General features: G+C 32.5%; 1 protein-coding gene across 2 annotated transcripts in view; it reads left to right on the top strand.

The window, feature by feature from the left end:
• Positions 1-14,777, top strand: part of LOC143072009 (G-protein coupled receptor dmsr-1-like) — a 92,997-nt gene extending 78,220 nt beyond the window's left edge. For both annotated transcript variants that reach the window (XM_076246755.1, XM_076246754.1), the window contains one exon: positions 11,642-14,777. In XM_076246755.1, the coding sequence (XP_076102870.1) occupies positions 11,690-12,877 (1,188 nt within the window). In that variant the 5' untranslated portion in view covers positions 11,642-11,689 and the 3' untranslated portion in view covers positions 12,878-14,777. The remainder of the gene's footprint in view (positions 1-11,641) is intronic.
• The last annotated feature ends 5,288 nt before the right edge of the window (positions 14,778-20,065 follow it).

Raw genomic sequence — 20,065 nt, 5'->3', positions numbered from 1 at the left:
GGCTCCGATATGACTAGTCTAAAACCATTCAAACTCAAAAACCAACGGTTTGATCTATATAAAAAACGAGAAACACATATGAACCTTACCAACAAACAACCACTAAGCAACTGACATACGAAAGATGCATCGAAATCAAGCGGATTTAAACGTTTTAAATTATCAATTATACCAGCTTATCTCACCTGAAATCTGTCTCTGTTCACTGACAAGTTTCTCTCCCTTTTCCCCGTCTATGTAATAAATCTCTCGGCAAACAACGTCAATTATTTAAAGAGAAAGTTTTGAGATTGACTGAATTAATCAACTGACAAGGTTAACAAGAAAGATTTATTTTAGTCTATCGATTTCTCGTGTGAACATACATTGTAAACCATTAATCATGTATCACCATACCAGTGAGAAATGGAGCCTAATATGCAAGTGAAAAAATTAAATGATAATTAAATTTTGGTTGTTAATATCCGGTTTATAAAATCGTGCTATGATTATAAAACAAAATGTGCAACTCCCTCGGGCAATTTTATTCATAGATAATTTTACTTTTGTTTTTTTACAATCTGCAACGTTTTATTACTTCGTTGGGTTTTTTCGAACACTGTTGGTCTCGATCTTACCTTATGATATTCAACACAGAATCACATGTTGAGCGCACGAAAATGACACCATGCAGTTTTATTTTATCGTTTATCTCGTTCTTACGTTTACCTAGTTCTAATATTTGGTATTAATGTTATTGTATGAAAATGGATACAGTTCAACAAGTTAATGTACGTTATCTGCATTCCCAATAAAAAAAAAATGTGAACATTCAAAAGAAAAAGTTAACACCGTAAAAAGTTGAAGACAGTGCATTATCAAGAAAGAACTGTCAAGCGTGACTTGTTATCTCAATACCACCAGAGAGCACATAGTGGTATAATAAAACTGAAAAGAAAACCAATGTATCCACATCAAGAAGCTAAACAACAGTTCAATAATCAATATTTCTGCATTAGCAATGCATGATTACTAAAATATTAACAGATACTGTAGATGATAAAGGACAAGGTTCACTTATGGCACAAAAATGGCCTAAAATATCAAGGATATAAAAAGGTACTTTTAAATTAGTTAGTTTTAGGTATTCTTAAAGGCCAAACTAGTTATTTGGCTTCACTGTATTTATAAATTCTTATTTGCCCATCTCTAGGATATGGAAAGTCCTATTCATACAATTGTATGTTTTGTCACGTCCTGCTTTGATTTATTACTTCAATTATTGTCATTTCCGGCACATTGATCTATATCTATATAAATTCCTTCATGCAACAACAACTATATTGATATGAAATAGCAATTACATTTAATTTGTCTGTTTGCATTTTAGTTTCACAGCGAGTTTTTATTTCTTTTGGAAAAGTAAAACCTATCATTTTAAACATAAATACATTTGTATATATGAATGTAGAGGAACGAATATATTTGAATTATTCGCGATTTAGATTTTCGAGTTTACATATTTGTGTGAACTTTGAATGGCAAAGTTGTCTGTAAATACAGGGACAATTAAGCATAATTTTTATAATTAGTTTTATAATATGAACTTTCTAGTTTCAATTTTATTCCAATGACAGCTTCAAATATTTTATAAATAGTTTGTTACATTTTTTTGTATTAAAGAGTGAAATATATTTCATCAAATAAACTTGGATTTTGCTGTAATCATTTGCCCTTCCTTTTGAATGACATTGTATTTATTGTTAATCCTATCCAATTCTCTGACCGTATTCTACACACATAAAATCTCCAATTCCATGGTCAACGTTATTTATTATACCGGTTTCTTAACTTGATAATACGAACGCATAGTTTGTTGGAAATTGACATCACGCTGGATACAGAAATCAATTGACCTTAAACCAGTTGACAATTGACTGATTCTCTGATTTGTGTCAGCCATGCATGCTATAATATGGCATATTTAAGATAATAATTATTGATTTATATCAGTGCTATGCTGCTTTCCCTCTGATAACTGTCAAAAATAACAATCATTCAAACTTCGTACTTAAAGGAAACAGGAAATTAATGTCGCTTTTTAATTAGCCCATCAAATTTAATTGAAGGAGTTTATAGAGGAGATAGGTGGTGACATTCTGTTTTATTGTGTTATTTTTTCATTCTCTTTAATATGATTGTCAATAACATTTGTACGACTAGAATATCGACAAAACTTGTATCCGCAAACCACGTCAAAAACATACATTTATAGCTATGATAGGAATCGTTTTAATATATTTGGCCTTTTAATTTTTTGTTTTTGTTCGGGCGCAAATGATGAGTCTTTGAACGACAAAATTATTTCATGTCTATCTGTGCGAATTTCAAACGTGCAATTTTACACTAGTACTCAAAACCCTCCTTCCTTGATGGGTGCATTTTACATAGACAAATAAAATCGTATAATAGAATCAAAATGAGGATGTTAATTTGATGTGTGCTTCTTCGTTACATTTGTTGTTTTTATAGTGATTAATATGATAACACAATGTTGACTGCTGTACCCCTATTTTTGACATTTTTAACTATTGTGTCTGTTTGTTTTGTTCACGCATCGGTGACAATATAAGGGAATTTGATACGACTGTCATACAAGTGAGAGGTTTAGCTAGCTATAAAACCAGGTTCAATCCACCATTTTTTACATTTGAAAATGCCTGTACCAAGTCAGGAATATGACAGTTCTTGTCCATTCGTTTTTGATGCGTTTTGTTATTTGATTTTGCCATGTGATTATGGACTTTCCGAATTGATTTTCCTCCGAGTTCAGTATTTTTGTGATTTTACTTTTTGCCCACAAATATAATCCTGGTATCAATGATGAGTTTATTGACTTTGTGAATAATTTATGATTGTCAACATCAAACAGTAATTATTCAATGTTTCATACTTCATTTTGTCTTACACCAACCAAGATAGAGTTTGAACTGCTCGTCCACAAGGTTAATCGTCCACAGAAAACATGTAACCATACTAAACAGTCACATTATTCTCACTCCGAACATACAAGGTTTGTTATTCTTTTTTTCGCGATCTAGTCTGACAAGCAGCGGTTATCTGGAAGCGAGCATCAAATTTATGGAAATTATAAAGTTTGATAATGGCTGCAGTTAGATTTTGTTAGGATTATTAGATGTAAATTTCAAGGAAAAATCAAAGTAAAATAATTTTAGGAAAAACAAATCTCATCAATTGAGTAATAAGGTTTTGCAATCGTTTTTATCTTGAAATATTCACCAATTATAACAGCTGGTAATCAAATACGGTCTTTCAATTTTACTAAAAAAGGAGGCCCCCATGTGGACATTTAGTTTTACATCATACATGTACATGATATTATAAAAGTAACAAAAACAAATACTGGTGTATTTTACCTCTATTTTCCCCCATTTAATTGTGTTTTTTTGTGTAACTGATTCCGAAATTTAATTTTAAAAGCAAACAACCACGGCTTTAGCCAAAATAAGTCAGATCTGATATAGTGCTTTCGGGTATCAATTAAAAAGGAACTATATTTAAAAGTGATTGTCAAGACTGATTTAGCGCTATAAAACCAGGTTTAATCCATCATTTTTCTACATTTGAAAATGTCTGTACCAAGTCAGGAATATGACAGTTGTTGTCCATTCGTTTAATATGTTTTATCATTTGATTTTACTGTTTGATTATGGACTATCCGTTTGGAATTTTCCTCGGGAGTTCAGTATTTTTGTGATTTTTTCTTGTGATAAAACATATTTCGATGGAAAGAAATGATTCAAGTCGAGTTTGCTTGGGAGTTTCAGGAAGGATTTATAAATACATGTTACGAACACCAAATGTTGTTTATAATTGATAAAAAAAGGACATATGGTTTGATTTCCAGTGAGACAAATATTCATAAAGACCGAAAGCAGAGACAATAAAAATTTAAGGTTACCGTTACCTCTAAGTGTTATATTTACAATGTAAACTGAGGCGTTAGCGTAAATTTTCGGTAAAGTGAAAAATGAGTTTATTTGGATTATTTCATATTTCTGTTTGAGAAATGGCAGTTGTTGCCTTATAGTTCGTTTATTTGTGTGTTGCATTGTCGTTTGTTTTTTGTTGCACTTCAGTGTTTCTGTTGTTTCGTTGTTTTCCTCTTATAGGTGACGTGTTTCCCTCAGGTTTAGTTGGTAACCAGGATTTGTTTTCTCTAATCGATTTATGACGTTCAGACAGCGGTATAGTACTGTTACCTTTATTTAATGTTTTTGCTCTTTTGCTTTCGGCCTCATATGTGTTTAATTGTTTCTATGGTATATTCATTTAATAGAAATGTGTGCTTTGAACACGTGTTCTTTTACTCTGGTGAATATTAACGATCTGATTAGCTTAGCCACTTCAAAATAAATTTTACAAGTGTTCTTAACACTCCCCAAATTAAAGGGGAAGTATTTTGTTAATCTAGAGTAGGGGTCTGAAGTTTGGATCCCCCTATGTTTTTTTTCTTCAACTAAACATCGACGTAAAATATTCTCTGAACCTCTTATATGCAGGTCGAACCACCAACATCATCCTCTATATGATTGGTGTCTGGAAGTATAAATTGACTACATATTTTTTCAAATGTACGAAATGAAATCAACAAAACTTATCTGGATTGACCAAGTCTTTTGTTTTCTTAAGCGTTAATACAAGCAATACACGTTATGGATTTTCGTAAAGTAATTTTGTTCTTGATGTTGTTTCACTTTTATTAAGCTTGTATGGCTACAGCATGATAAAATTGATCTCCTTTATCAATTAAAACAAAAATCCCTTAAAAAATCGAATTAATAAGATTGTTTTCAATCTTTGTTCATGTTTTGTTGTTTTGTAATACTATATAACTGCGTAATGATTTTCGTGTAGTTAAAATAATCTAAACCCCATTGACTTGAACTTAATATTACAAAATCTCTGTATTCCGCCATGTTAGGCTAGTGGTAATTTATTGTAATAGAGGTAACATGCAGCTTTATACGCAGTTTTATTTCCTTTGACCTGGTCGATTATAAGAGAAGAAAACAATGATTAGTGTAGACATTAATCATTCTTGATGGATGTAATCCTCGCTCAATTGGTTTTTGCTTTAATTTGGAACATAGACTTAAAGAAGGTGTTTGGAAGATTATTTTCTTAAGTCTTGTTTAACCATAAAACTTTAAAGGGATTATATTGACTCTCATTAGGGGTGATCTTTATGTATAATAGAACGGAACTTATCAATAAGATGAAAACCAGCTCTAATGGAATCAAACTTATACATACAAATAAAAAATGGAGAAACACTGCCCATCAAAGAGTTAAACTAACCTTACATTTCTTCTCTCTTTTTATGCAGGTCTTAGCTTTAACGTTCATTTCAATTATAAAATGAATGTTAACAAAACTTTGAATTTTTGAAATACTAAGGCTTTTTAACCTCAGGAATAGATTACCTTATCTGTATTTGTCAAAACTTTTAGGAACTTTTGGTCTTAATGCTCTTCAACTTCGTACTTTATTTGGCCTTTTTGACATTTTTTTATTCGAGCGTCACCGATGCGTCTTTTGTATAAGAAACGCGCGTCTGGCGTAAATATAAAGTTTCAATCCTGGTATCTATGATGAGTTTATTTCTGATTGTTTAGCAATTTAAAAACTGTACTCTACTAATCGTCGAGAAGAAATTGAATGCAAAGAAGTAAAATATATTGTTCGAACGATTTTTCATTCAATCTGTGCAACATTTGTTTGCCTCTTTTACCTCTTCCTTTATGAGACAAAAGCTAATATCCTATGAAGTGCAAAGTAAATACAATAATGTGAAGTATAACCTGAAGTTAATACAAAAACACATCAAAATAGACATGTCAAAACAATTGTGTCTACACATAAGAAGAATAACAGTAGATGACATTTTTGAAGTCTAATTCCAATTGAAATATTTTTCTTGCTTGTTCAATGAAAAATATATCTAGTCACTTAACGTATTATACAAAATTTGTAATGCCTATATGTTCCAGCTCAGTATATTAATGCCAGAAGTCAATGCATACTTAGTTGGTCCTAATGATGAGAGGAAGTTATTCGAGTCTATTGCAGATATAAACATTAATAACTACCTTACATTTTACTAATATAAGAAATAATGCCTATTTAATGTTGATTTTATCTTAACTGAATTATTTAAATAAAAGCCTACTTTCACACTCGTTATAATGTGTTTTAACTTTCATTCTTTTGACATATTCCAAATATTTGAACGATGTTATAATTAAAAAATCGTTGGCACTAGTACACCGGGATGCAAAAAACTACAATTTTCGAACTGTAAAAATGACAACACATACAGAAGTGAAAAAAAATATATACCAAAACCAAATAAGGAAAATCAAGCAGATGAAAAAACAAGACACCAACTAAGTGCGTAACCGACAGAAAAATAAACAAAACACATTGTGTTATCCATTTGTTTGATGTGTTTGAGCTTTTAACCTGCCGTATGACTACGGACTCTCCGTTTTGAATTTTCCTCGAAGTTCGGTATTTTTGTTATCTTACTTTTTGATAAAACTTGATTGAACTGTTGAAACTTAAACCTAGACCTACGACCAGACACGACATTGAAAGTACCTCAAAAACATTGTGTTATTAAATTAGAAGAAATGTAGTATACACGGAAGAATAGAAGACTAGACTGACAAAGTGCATGTATGAAAAAAAGACATGAATAATTACACAATTAAAGTATATTCAAACGTCAATGCGACATAATTCCGGTGTTTTCTTTAATACACAAGACAGATAGAGTACACATAGGAATATTCAAATCAAATTACTTTAAAGGGAAACAGGAGATTATATCTGTACTTTACAGTTTTTGCAAAATACTCGATAGATCCAAAGTTAAAACAAGTTAAAATCAAGGCAAAATCGTTATTGAGAAAGTAATTGACGAATGCTGATCATTCTAAAGTCTAGACAGTTATATGTACAAAAGAAAAAAAGACAAAAAAAAAAAAAACAAAACAACAACAACAAACAAAAAACAATGACATTCAGATGGGTAGACAAACCAGTACATCTAATGCACAGAAAACAAACATTATACACCAACAAAACTGAATAGAAAATTGCAACCTACCAAATCATGAAAAGAAAATGCAACAGTAAAAAGAGCACATTAAAAAACTACTTAAAGCTGTAAAAAATATGTTCTTTTATTTAGTTTATGTAATACTGTGTTCAAAAAAATGTGTACCAGTTTTATTCATATGAATAAATCTACAAACACAAGATGACATGAAAAATCATGAAGTAACCATTTATTCTTAGGATATTCTAAAGCCTGGAGAAAACCACTCCATGGAAAGCTCTAGGACACTTTTCTTTCAATAATCTGAACAAAACCAGTATATCTATGCAAAAAAATATTACATAACAATATATCTAATGAAAATCATCATCAAAATTGATAAAAGCAAGAAACACAACACTTCCAAACAACACATTCATAGACAAATATTAATTATTTATTGTTGGATTTACCATGTCTTGGCTAAACGTCTTTTGTATATCAGCTCATATAGATAATGTTGTCATGTGTCTGTGACATCATCAATGATTTACTCATTAAAAAATGGAATTTAAGTAAAATTAAAAGGAATGATTGTAATATTTTTTATGACTATTCGAAGTAACATAAAAAATGTGGTTCACACTTTTAAATAACACGCCACGCAGGTTAGTCAGTGTGCACGACATTTTAATGTAATTTCTTTATAGACATAAAAAAAGTTTTATAGTCTTTCCTTAAATAAAGCCAATTACTTGATACTGGATAAATGAAAATTAATACGTCTGCAAAATGTTTGCTGTTTTTGAAAAACAAATATAGCCTATCCTTTTCACACTTGTTGACTCCAACAATTCTGTTAAGGCTAAATGCTTTTCAAATAGATGTTTTTACAAAACAACTTTTTCTGTTTGATAACAAAGATATGTTCCTTCAGCCAAGTTGACGTTTGATACAAAAGAACGTGCAATTTTCGAGATAAAGAATATAATATTGATCTCATTATACATAAAAATGTTTTCCTTATACAACTTCCTAAACTAACCGCCTACAGGAAATTAAGTCACAAAATTGTATTATATCTCATAGTTGGAGGCATAGCTCAAATTACCCCCATTAAAATTATTCGGTTTCAGTTTCGTGGAAATTATTTCCCCCTATTTCCGAGTTATTACTTTGCGTTTATTTTATGGGATTTCATTTCGGTCTTTTCTCCCAAAACATGATTTAAGAGAAAAAGCATGGTCTATAATTGGTTAAAGTCAGACAGATGATTTAGAGGGAATCAACTTTTTTCTTTTAACGATCCTTGTGCTATTACGATAATGATAAGACAATACCCTAAAACCGTAAAGTAATCCAAACTGAATTAAAACATTCCGACGTCTTGTTTTCACTTTAATACGTAGCGAAGTTAAATATGATGTTATTATTTAAGAAAATTTCTAAGGCTATGCAACTTTCTAATGAACTACATTAAAACTTTTATTATCGAAGAAAACAATGAGAGTTATTTTAGTGTGAATTATACGTATTTCCTCAATACCCTTCATAAGGTCTCCGTCGAGACAAAATATTTGAGTGTTGTTTTTACAGAACTAGGTCAGCTAGTAGACTATCAGTTGTTCCCTTGGGTATTGTCAGCTTTTGTGTCAATATTTCGGTACTGACATGGTGGTGGTTGTGGTGGGGGGTCGATGGTAATATTGTACAGTGAATAGATTGGAAGTATGAGGCAACAGTAGTTTAGCGATATTCGTCATCTGTAAATATAACAATAATAAAAAGATCACAGGGAATCATATGAAAACCAAAACTAACATACATTTTTACATAAATAAGACCGTTATATTTTTCGTCTGAATTGTGTTACATTGTCATTTCGGTGCCTTTTATAGCTGACTATGCGGGGTGGGCTTTGTTCATTGTTGTAGACTGTACAGTGACCTATATTTGTTAATTTCTGTGTCGTTTGGTATCTTGTTGAGAGTTGTCTCATTGGCAATCATACCACAGCTTCTTTTGTTTTTATATATAAACGTGTCATATGTTTAAGTTTAAATCTAAGTTTCAATACATTAACAACCATTTGAAACTAAAAACATTCAATTTAAATAGTTCTAGAGAAAATATAGTATACTTTAGAATTATTTATTCTCCGAAATTAATGTACAAATATAAATATTGTACTTAGTACTAAAATTCATCTTACTTAGCTTATGAACATCAACAGGCCCATACATCCTACATCGAACGAATCATGACAGCGAATAAATGGTTAGACGGTAACTTTTTGATTTGTAAAATAGAACGTTTTGTTTAAAAGAATTTAAAGTATTGCCATGGTAAAATTTCTTAAAATATATATAAAAAAAAGAATTAAGATAATAAACATTTTTTTAACTGGTTAATGCGGGGTTCACACATTGCCGATTATTGCTCGCGTTCGAGATCAGCCAGCGAAAGGACACGAAAAGTGAAAAAGTCGGAGTACTATCCTCAATTATCTGGAATGTCCTATCATTGTCTGAACGCAGTCTTTCAAGTTCGTAACAGATTCCTACGGGTCGGGAATGGTCTAGTTCGGCGAAGCACCCCGACAGTTAGGTGCGTCCCGTAGCATTCGGCAAAACTCAGCCGATTTTGTTAAGTCGGATTACAAGCGTGACTATGTCGTGACAGATTCTGCTGTATCGGATAAAAATCCTGTCCTGTGGAACGGGAATGATATGGAGAAATTTTTCATTGCTGTTTTTCTTCCGATTGAGTCCAGATTGCATCCAGATCTTGTCGATTGCGAACTGTCATTGCCGAAACTGTTCCGGAACAGTCCCGTTATTAATACGAAATTCGTAAATGATACCCACGTCAGAGTCCCGACAATTACAGAATACAATACGACCTAGACCAGACAAAGCCGTTTGTAATGCGATATAGCGGACCATGATAGGATCACGTTCCGACAGTAACTAATCCTCCCGACTATGTCGACAGTTTTCGAACGGATAACTTTCGTCAGTGTCGGTTCACTCTCTGGTCACTGTCTGATCTCTTTCGGATTACATTCGGTAGAATCGGGACGCAGTCGTGACAGACTCGGTCGAGTTTTACCATGCGAAAGATACAAATTGGATTAGAAGGGAATGAGAACGGGATTATCGGGACAAATTCGCTTGGAAACGGTTGAATATCGACGCTTCCTGAACAATATCTTATTGTTGTCGTGATGAAAAATTTTTTTTTACAAATTTTAATTAAAGTTGGAATTTCCATCCACGATTCACAAGAAATTGATTTGACTTTTGCCAAATTTTAATTGGAAATGGTCCTGTCAAGGACGGCAGTAAAAATCGTGAACGTGTGAGCCCAGCTTAAGTCATCCATAATACAGTAATATCATCTTTAAATTTTGAAGTTCATTGAACCACCCGTTTGAATAAGGAAATAAACCACCAACATAAATATAGTAATTGAAACCATGCTGTTTTTTTAGAACTCTGTTATAGTTCAGCATGAAGTTCAGAAAATAATTTTAGTATAAAAGTTACAGTTCATTTACTGTTTTTTATTTCCCAAAAAATCCCATTTACCGCAACTTCACTTCAGTTTATTTATCTCTAGGATAGGATTATAAAACTATTAATTTTGTGATTTTCTGTTTGGCTATCAAACTCTTTTGATCTGTGTGTCACTGTCGAGTCTTATGTAAACGATTATAAGCCTGATACCTTCGATAACTATTTACACCACTGGGTGATGTCACTGCTGGTGGTAAATTCGTCCCCGAGAGTATCATCAGCCCAGCAGTCAGCAATTCGTTTTTGTCATGAATATCAAATGTATGGTCATTTTTATAAATTTACTGTTTGCAAAATAATGAATTACAAATGTATATATTTTTTCTTTAAATGTCCGGTACAAAGTCAGAACAATGGCAGTAGTAATCATAATATAGTTAGTTTCTGTGCGTGTTGCATTGTCATTTCTTTTTTGGTTGCACTTCAGTGTTTCTGTTGTTTCGGTTGTGGTTTGTAACCCGATTTTTTCTTCTCTCAATCGATTTATGACTTTCGAACAGCGGTATATTTCTGTTGCCCTTATTTAGGAACGGGAAAAGCCAAAAACAAATAATAATAAAAAATAAAGCCAAGGATGTATTAAACCAAAGACATGTGAATAGCTATATGACAAAATAAGTAAATAAAAAAATAACCGTCAAATTCATATAGGTCAACTTGTCCTGCGGGAGATAATTACCTAGTCTATAAATTTCATTAGGCCATCAGAGCCATGGATTAAGTTGATTATTGCAAAGTGTATATCATTTAGATAATAAACAAACTTTATGATGAGGAAAGTTTCTATTTCACATCAGTAACTGAAATTTGAAGGTAAGTGTTTTATAAATAATAAAGGGCATTGGTTTGATGTAAGTGAAACGTTCATTTTGGTATTTTCGATATTTAATATTGAATTGTATTCAATTCATTCTGTTTGATTGAAATAAATGATACACATGTTTATTTTATATTACAGAGATAACTTATATCCGATGGTCAAATAGCTTCTTTCCACGGAACCAAAATGTCAAAGACGTATACATATTTCGGAGGAGTTCCTCCAAATTTAACAGACATATTTATTGAATCAATGCCATCTACGGAAACGCCTATTCAATCGTCATCCACATCGATACCATCCTCTTTAGAAGTTTTTAGAGTTCAATATGCGGCTATGCACGGATATGTCAGCGCTTTTGTTTGTGTCTTTGGGATAGTAGCTAATCTTGCTAATATTGTGGTTTTAACGAGAAAAAATATGATAACGTCGACTAACTTGATTCTTACATGGCTGGCAGTTACAGATTCATTAAAGATGGCTGATTATCTAATGTTTGCAATAGAATTTTACATATTGAAAGATTCAAATCTTCCATATTTAGCAGTAAGGAATATCCATTCTGTCCGATTTCTATTATTTCATGCAAGTTTTGCATTGGTTTGTCACAATATTGCAATATGGCTTACAATATCTCTGGCAACCTTCCGGTTTTTGTATATATGGTTTCCGAACAGGGGAATGGTGTGGTGTTCATTAGAACGAACTAAAATAATGGTTGCGCTTGTGTACATTATTGTTATTGTAATCTGCATACCAAATTATATGATGAATTTTATTGGACCCCTTCCTACTCCGGCCAATTTCACGGGAAATACAACAGAGGAGATTTGGACTGTGCATATGGTCAAGGAAGGGAATGCCTTACACACAATTAATTTCTATATTCAGGCAATAATGATCAAGCTAGTGCCATGTGTAATGCTGTCAATTTTGACTTTTCTTCTTATTTATGCTATGCACAAAGCATACAAAAAACGACTTGCCCTTATGAACCAGGGTAAGAAAGAAGAATCAGATCGACACCATGAACATAATCGAACAACAGGAATGTTGCTGGCAATAGTTGTGTTGTTTTTAATAACGGAGCTTCCTCAAGGCATTTTGAGTTTACTGATTATATTTATACCAGAGTTACAAAACACCGTTTACAACCAAATCGGAGATGTCCTTGACATTGTAGCTTTGTGTAATAATGCCATCAATTTCGTATTATACTGCAGTATGAGCAAACAATTCCGAGATACATTCGTCCGAATATTTTGTAAATGCTGTCCAATCGGAAAACCGAATCTGTCTCGACTTAAACTAATCACTAACAAAAAAAATGGACATACGAACTACGAAACGAATTCAAAAGCAACTTATGTATAGAAATTGAATACTTTTTCTAACTTAGAAGAATGCCAAAAACGTAGTTCTCTGTGATATGTATTAATATAGGATTAGATGTGTTCATTCTGTGTTTCCATGAATTTTTTGCACATGTTGTAATGCTACATCAAAGAAGTGAATTCAATGATATAATCCTGCAACATTAGCAACATTATTCAAAAGAATGATAATTAGTGTTAAACATAGCAATACATATGAATTCGACTGAATGCGAACCATATTTGAATTGTCTTTAACAAAATATGCCCAATACCCTGCAATAGAAGTACAGCAATAAACGGTGTTCCTGTTTACCAGGGAATGTTCCGAAATATTTAGACAGTGTTTAGAATTTATAGAAGCAAGAAAAAAACCAATATGAATCTTTCATGGTTAATTCATATTAAAATTCCGATAATTATTTTCCAGTTTTCTACACAATTTTATGCTAATGATATCACATGCAGCTATCGTTTTTGCAAGATAACACAGATTATGGGAAACAAACTTTCTCTCTCAGATTTTTCGTATGCATCACGTTGACGGAAAAATATTCTACGAGACTAATTGAGTAGTAAAATGTCTAACAAGCCACTAACTTCCTTAAGTAAATGATTTCTATTTTAATGAAAGAGAAAAACACCACAACAATCTGACTTGAAACTTAATTACAGAGGATTGCGCCTTAATGAATGTTTTCATCACAAACAACAAACACATTTTTTGGAAAAAAAGTAAATGAAATGTAAAGATGGAACACACAGTCAGTTTCAAAAGATTTTCGTTTCCTGTACTTTAATTCAATATACCTATATAGTACTATACTAAGACATTTTCAAAACTGAATCGATTTCTAAACAAAGTAAAATCCGTGTCTGATACACAGTAACAGGCTGGTTTTACTAGGACAGAAACATATAGTACTTGGTTTTAAAATATATCAATTTAAATGAGACTGAACCAGGAAATGTTATATGATTTCAATAAACTCATCATAGATACCAGGACTAAATTTAGTATATACGCCAGACGCGCGTTTCGTCTACAAAAGATTCATTGGTGACGCTCGAATCCAAAAAAGTTAAAAAAGGTCAAATAAAGTACGAAGTTGAATAGCATTGGGAACCAAAATTCCTAAAAGTTTTGCCAAATACAGGTAAGGTAATCTATGCCTGAGGTAGAAAAGCCTTAGTATTCCAAAAATTCAAAAATTTGTAAACAGTAAATTTATAATTATAACCATATCAATGAAAATTCATGTCAGCACAAAAAGTGCTCTTAGCTTGCTAATTTTAAGTTTTGAATTGTTACAATCTTCATGTGTTAAAGTTAAAATATACGAACTATATTGAAGACCCATTGGTGGCCTTTGGTTGTTTTCTGCTCTTTGGTCAGGGTGTTGTCTCTTTGACACATTCCGGATTTCGATTCTCAATTAAAACTAAGTTTGTGATTGGCTTTTTGATTAACTGCAAAGCCTTTGAACTGATGCTGCTTACCAACTTACATTTCAATACCAAATTTAAAGGGCAATCTTGTTATAAATAAAAGCAAACAAACACGTGTTCACTAACCAAACACTATACACCGAAACTGAATGAAAAATGCAGTGTTATCGTCTTAGGAATAGATTTGATTAATTATATAAATAGAAAGGACATTTTGAAAACTAAAATCGAAATTTCGAAAAAGTAATCATTCCGGTCTTACGTTAAGATACAAATTTTGCATAACGGTTGATACAATTACAGTTTGATTTTTTGGAATAAAACACATACACCTGGAAAATATGTCTTATTTATTACGGAATCTGCTGCTTAGCAAAAAACTATTTATTCAGATCATGGTTCATTGTACAAGTATGTACGAATATCTTTTATGAATAAATCGCTTAATCTCATCTGTTTGGTTATAAGTGCACAAAGAAAAGAACAAAATTGGCCATCTGATATATATTTGCCTCATATCTTGACTTACATCTAGAAATTGACAACAAAGGTAGTTTGAAAACAACGTTTTACGACAAAGAGATGAGTTTAGCTTTCCAATTGGAAACATTCCATTTCTATTTAGCAAAATTCAAGCAGCGCCTTCATACGAAGTGTTTATATCGCAAACGATACGATATTCCTGGGCTTGTATTTCCTATCAATATATTTTCTTCATACAGGGTTGCTGCTAGCAAGGAAGCTATTAAATCCAGAGTTCCAAATGTTGTATTTGAAATCATACCTTCGTAAATTTTACGGACGCCATCACGAGTTGGTTGACCTTTATGGAATATCCATTTTACAGATGATAGCAAATATGTTCCTTATGTCGTAACTACAATCCCGTTCCCCTTTTCACGAATGTGACCTACCAAATTAGACTATTTACCAGGTTTGTATTAAGATGAGCAACAGGACGAATGTCGCATGTTGAGCAGGATCTGTTTACCCTTCCGGAGCAATAGCTGAGTTCGCCCTAGTATTTGGCGGGGTTCGTGATATTTGTCTATTGGTCTATTTTTTAGCCATGGCATTGTCAGTTGATTTTCGATCCATGAGTTTGAGTACCCCTCTAGTATCTTTCGTCCCTATCTTCTAGAAAGGCTATAAATAAAAAAAAACAAATATTAACATTAAAGACCCAAAATACTGAAATGTTGTCCAAATGGTGGAAAAATCCAATTCTATGATTCTAAGGTTTTATGAACAGGAAATTTACTGAAAAGGACAATAAAAGTAATATTTAATGTCAGCATGGGAATGATACTCTCGAGAACGAAATATCCACTAGCGCTGACATCGAGCCAGATAAATTATAAAAAAGGGGACTAAACAATAGTACTCAAAAAGAACAACTTCAAGTCCAATCAAGTATGAAGATGACGAACACTTAAAACCCAAGTTTCAAAAAGCTGTACCAGATCTGTATGAGGTCATCCACGGAAGACAATATTGTGAAACATAAAAGATGCGTCATTTTTCTTCTTATTTCTCAAATATAACACAAACAGATACTGTCATTGAATATATATACTTTCAAGATTTCTTCCTATGTTTTTCTTGGGAATGGCGACTACAGAAATAATTGCATTTTCGTATACGCAAATTTGCGTCGTAAGAAAAATGTGAATGTGTTATTAAATCAGAAGTGCAAATTTATTGAACACGGTAACTTTTAGAAATATTTATTATAGGAATAGGATAGATATGACAAAAAAACACTGAGCTGACAGCACAAGTCAAGAAATGTTGCTATATTTGAAATATTGAAGAATGACTAGACAAAACACAGCAAAAAAAAAAAGAAAAAAAAAAGAAAAGATGAACTAGCATAGGAGCGAAAGCGGCTGTGTCAACAGGCTTAGCATCTCCTGCTGTACATGCATCACCTCTTATGAATCCGCAATCAGTCAAAATGTCACAATCGGGAAAAAGACACAGTCAGTAAAATCACGAATCGGATCTATGACCGCAACAAAATGCGTTAGCGTATAGACACCGACACATCGTATCGCTAAATCAATTTTCATAATGGTGATCGTTACACTTATGAACAGTCGATTTCAATTGTTCGTCTTCGTAACTCTGTCAAAACCGTTTTGTTGTGATCACATTCCTGTGAATGAAGTCTGTACAGCTTGAACATGTATAAGCGTAAAGTATTGACTTAGATATATAACCGTCATAAATTTGAGTAGATGGTATGTTACTGCTAACAAATTAAACAGACCTTCTACTATCGACAGTATCATTGATCTCGCGTTCACTGTATATGAGATGTACTGTAGTCCTCATTGAAATATAGGTTTTTGAAGGACAGTTCATAGTTCAACGTATCTGAAAAGGAAATAAAAGAACTTCGCAAAAAAAAAATACCCACATAAAAGCTGAACTCGGAGGAAATGAAGAAGAAAAATCCTTAATCAAATGGCAAAATAAAGCTCAAACACATCAAACGAATGGATAACAGCTGTCATATACCTGACTTGGAACAGACATTTTCTTATGTAAAAAAATAGTGGAGTAAACCTGGTTTCAAAGCTAGCTAAACCTCTAACTTGTATGACAGTCGTAAGTAAGAGTTTATAAACAAGAGACACTACATAAACAAACAAAAAAATACTGCAGTTGAAATAATATGTAGTTTATTTGTTTTATAAATGAAATATACTAATTTACCAAGATCGGTATGCATCTGCATAGATTGAGAAATGGTTTAAAAATAAATATATACATGGACTGAAAATAATAACTGTTTTATAAACATGTATCGAAATAACATTCAATAAAAAAACCTCACATGTGAATATCTACTGGTTTGCATTTAAAGTGGAGGAGGGACGAAAGGTACCAGAGGAACAGTCAAATTCATAAATCGAAAATATACTGACAAAGCAATGGCTAACAAGTGAAACTGCGAGCTACTGCTCACTGATGATACCCCCGCCGCAAGTGGATAATATTAATAGTGTAAAAATATGCAAGTGTTCGGTAAACAGGAAGTTGTTGAGTGATGAATCTGAAAACGCATCACACGGTATAGCTGACTTATAAAAATCCTGAAACCAAATTTCAGAAATCCTTGTATTGTAGTTCCTGAGAAAAATGTGACGAAAATATTTAGCTTGGTTATCATGTGTAAAATCATACAAGTGTTCGGTAAACAGGAAGTAGTCGAGTGATGAATCTGAAAACGCATCACACGGTATAGCTGACTTATATAAATCTTGAAACCAAATTTCAGAAATCCTTGTATTGTAGTTCCTGAGAAAAATGTGACGAAAATTTTCAACTTGGCTATCATGTGTAAAATCATACAAGTGTTCGGTAAACAGGAAGTTGTCGAGTGATGAATCTGAAAACGCATCACACGGTATAGCTGACTTATATAAATCCTGAAACCAAATTTCAGAAATCCTTGTATTGTAGTTCCTGAGAAAAATGTGACGAAAATTTTCAACTTGGCTATCATGTGTAACATCAGACAAGTGTTCGGTAAACAGGAAGTTGTCAAGTGATGAATCTGAAAACGCATCACACGGTATGGCTGACATATATAAATGTTGATACCAAATTACAGAAAGGGTGGATATGTAGTTCCTGAGAAAAATGTGACGAAAGTTTCATAGGACGGACTGACTGACGGACTGACGGACGGACTGACGGACGGACTGACGGACGGACTGACAGACAGAGGTAAAACAGTATACCCCCCTTTTTTAAAGCGGGGGTATAAAAATGAAAAAGACAAACAATAGTATACATGACACAACATAGAAAACTAAAGAATATGCAACACGAACCCCACCAAAAACTAGGGGTGATCTCAGGTTCTACGAAAGGGTAAGCAGATCCTGCTCCACATTTGGCGCCCGTCGTGTTGCTTATGTGATAACAAATCCGGTAAATAGTCTAATTCGGTAGGTCACATTCATGAAGGGGAGGGATTGTAGTTATGACGTAAGGAACATATCCGATATCATTTGTGAAACGGTTATTCCATAACAGCCAACCAGCTCGTGATGGCATCCATAAAATACTTGTGTTTCACTTTTTGTAGTATTCAATTAAACTGTGTTTGCAAAATATTCATTAAATTTACTTCTTTTACTAACTTTTAGAAAACATTTCGTAAAACATCAGTTGAATGAGGACCCAAAAACTATTTATATATTCGAAACATATAAATTTTCTAAAATTTATGTAAACAACCTTAATACAGATTTTTAAAATAGTGATGATTATTCTATCTTTTTAGCATTCGATAGAATATGAAAAAAAGAAGATGTGGCATGATTGCCAATTAAATACTTTCCATAAGATACCAAAACGACACTTATATTAATACTATAGATCACCATACGGCATTCATTTTAAAATGAGTTAAACCCAATGACCAATATCGAATAGTCAGCTATTGATGGTACCGAAATAACAAAGGGTAAACAAACCAAACACGAATACAGAAGTTCATTTGAGCTAAAAAAAAAAAAAAAAAAAAACACCAAAAAAAAAAGAAAAAAAAGCACGTGCCTAAGTCAGTATGAATATCTTCACATTAATGTTAAGTTCTTTCTGAATATTTTACCCTGCCCTATGTTCTCGACCGAGTCCCAAGTCAGACATCTTGTCAATATTTGTGTTCTTTGTGTATCTTGACGATTATTTTATGTCATGTTAGTAGTTTGATATTAACAGCAGGTCTCTTTTGGTAATGCCATTTTTGTAAGGCCACCCTTTTACTGTTCTATATCAACGTCTCCAGGTCTAATGGTCTGTTTTGTGTTATAGGGATGCCATCTCATTGATGTATCATCAACATCTAATTTAATATAAAAAATATGATGTTGTACGATTTCCAATAAGAGAACTCTTCACAAGAGACCACATGATACAGAAATTAACAACTATTGGCCATTTTTCGGCATTCAACAACGAGCAAATACCATACCGCATAGTCAGCTATAAAAGGCTCCAAAATGACAAATATACAACATTCAAACGAGAAAACGAACGGCCTAATTTATGTACAAAATAATGAACGAAAAACAAATATGTAACTAAGCAACAAACAACAACAACTGAATTACAAGCTACCGACTTAAACAGACACATGCTGAATGTGGTCGAGTTAAAACATGTTAGCGGTCGCCCCTTTACCTTGCACAGTGGTGTTACAGTACAACATAAAAACAAACTCTAAAAATCAGTTGAAAAATGCTTAACTGTTGGAAATATATCTAACAAAACACAGAGTGGACGTGGCCGGGAACTTGTACATCACCCCAAAAAAATACACTGATACAGTTCTGAGAGTACTCGCAGTTCCTGACAGCTACTCCAAAGCCGACAACAACTGATAAACAAATCATGCATCTAAGACTAAATTATCAGTACACTTCCGACATCCAATGAATTTAGTGTAAATGATGTTTATCTACATTCATACGCGTACAAACAGTTTTAAAAAATCTAATACATTCTTTACCTTTATTTCAAAAAATTGCATAAAAACAGAATTTTGCAGTTTATTATTGTCTACCTAATCTAATTAAATTCATCTTCTTAATGAGAAAATTAGGAAGTGTATTTCTTACAACCATCTTTACATTTGGTATCAATATTTATAGTTTTTAAATGATCAATTATGTATTCCAACTTATCTGAAAATGTCTATTCGAAATAGAGTTATGCGCAA

This window comes from Mytilus galloprovincialis, chromosome 4 (assembly GCF_965363235.1).
Source record: "Mytilus galloprovincialis chromosome 4, xbMytGall1.hap1.1, whole genome shotgun sequence".
Lineage (NCBI taxonomy): Eukaryota > Metazoa > Mollusca > Bivalvia > Mytilida > Mytilidae > Mytilus > Mytilus galloprovincialis.
Note: the sequence above shows the minus strand (reverse complement) of the source record. Positions and strands in the feature narration are given on the sequence as shown.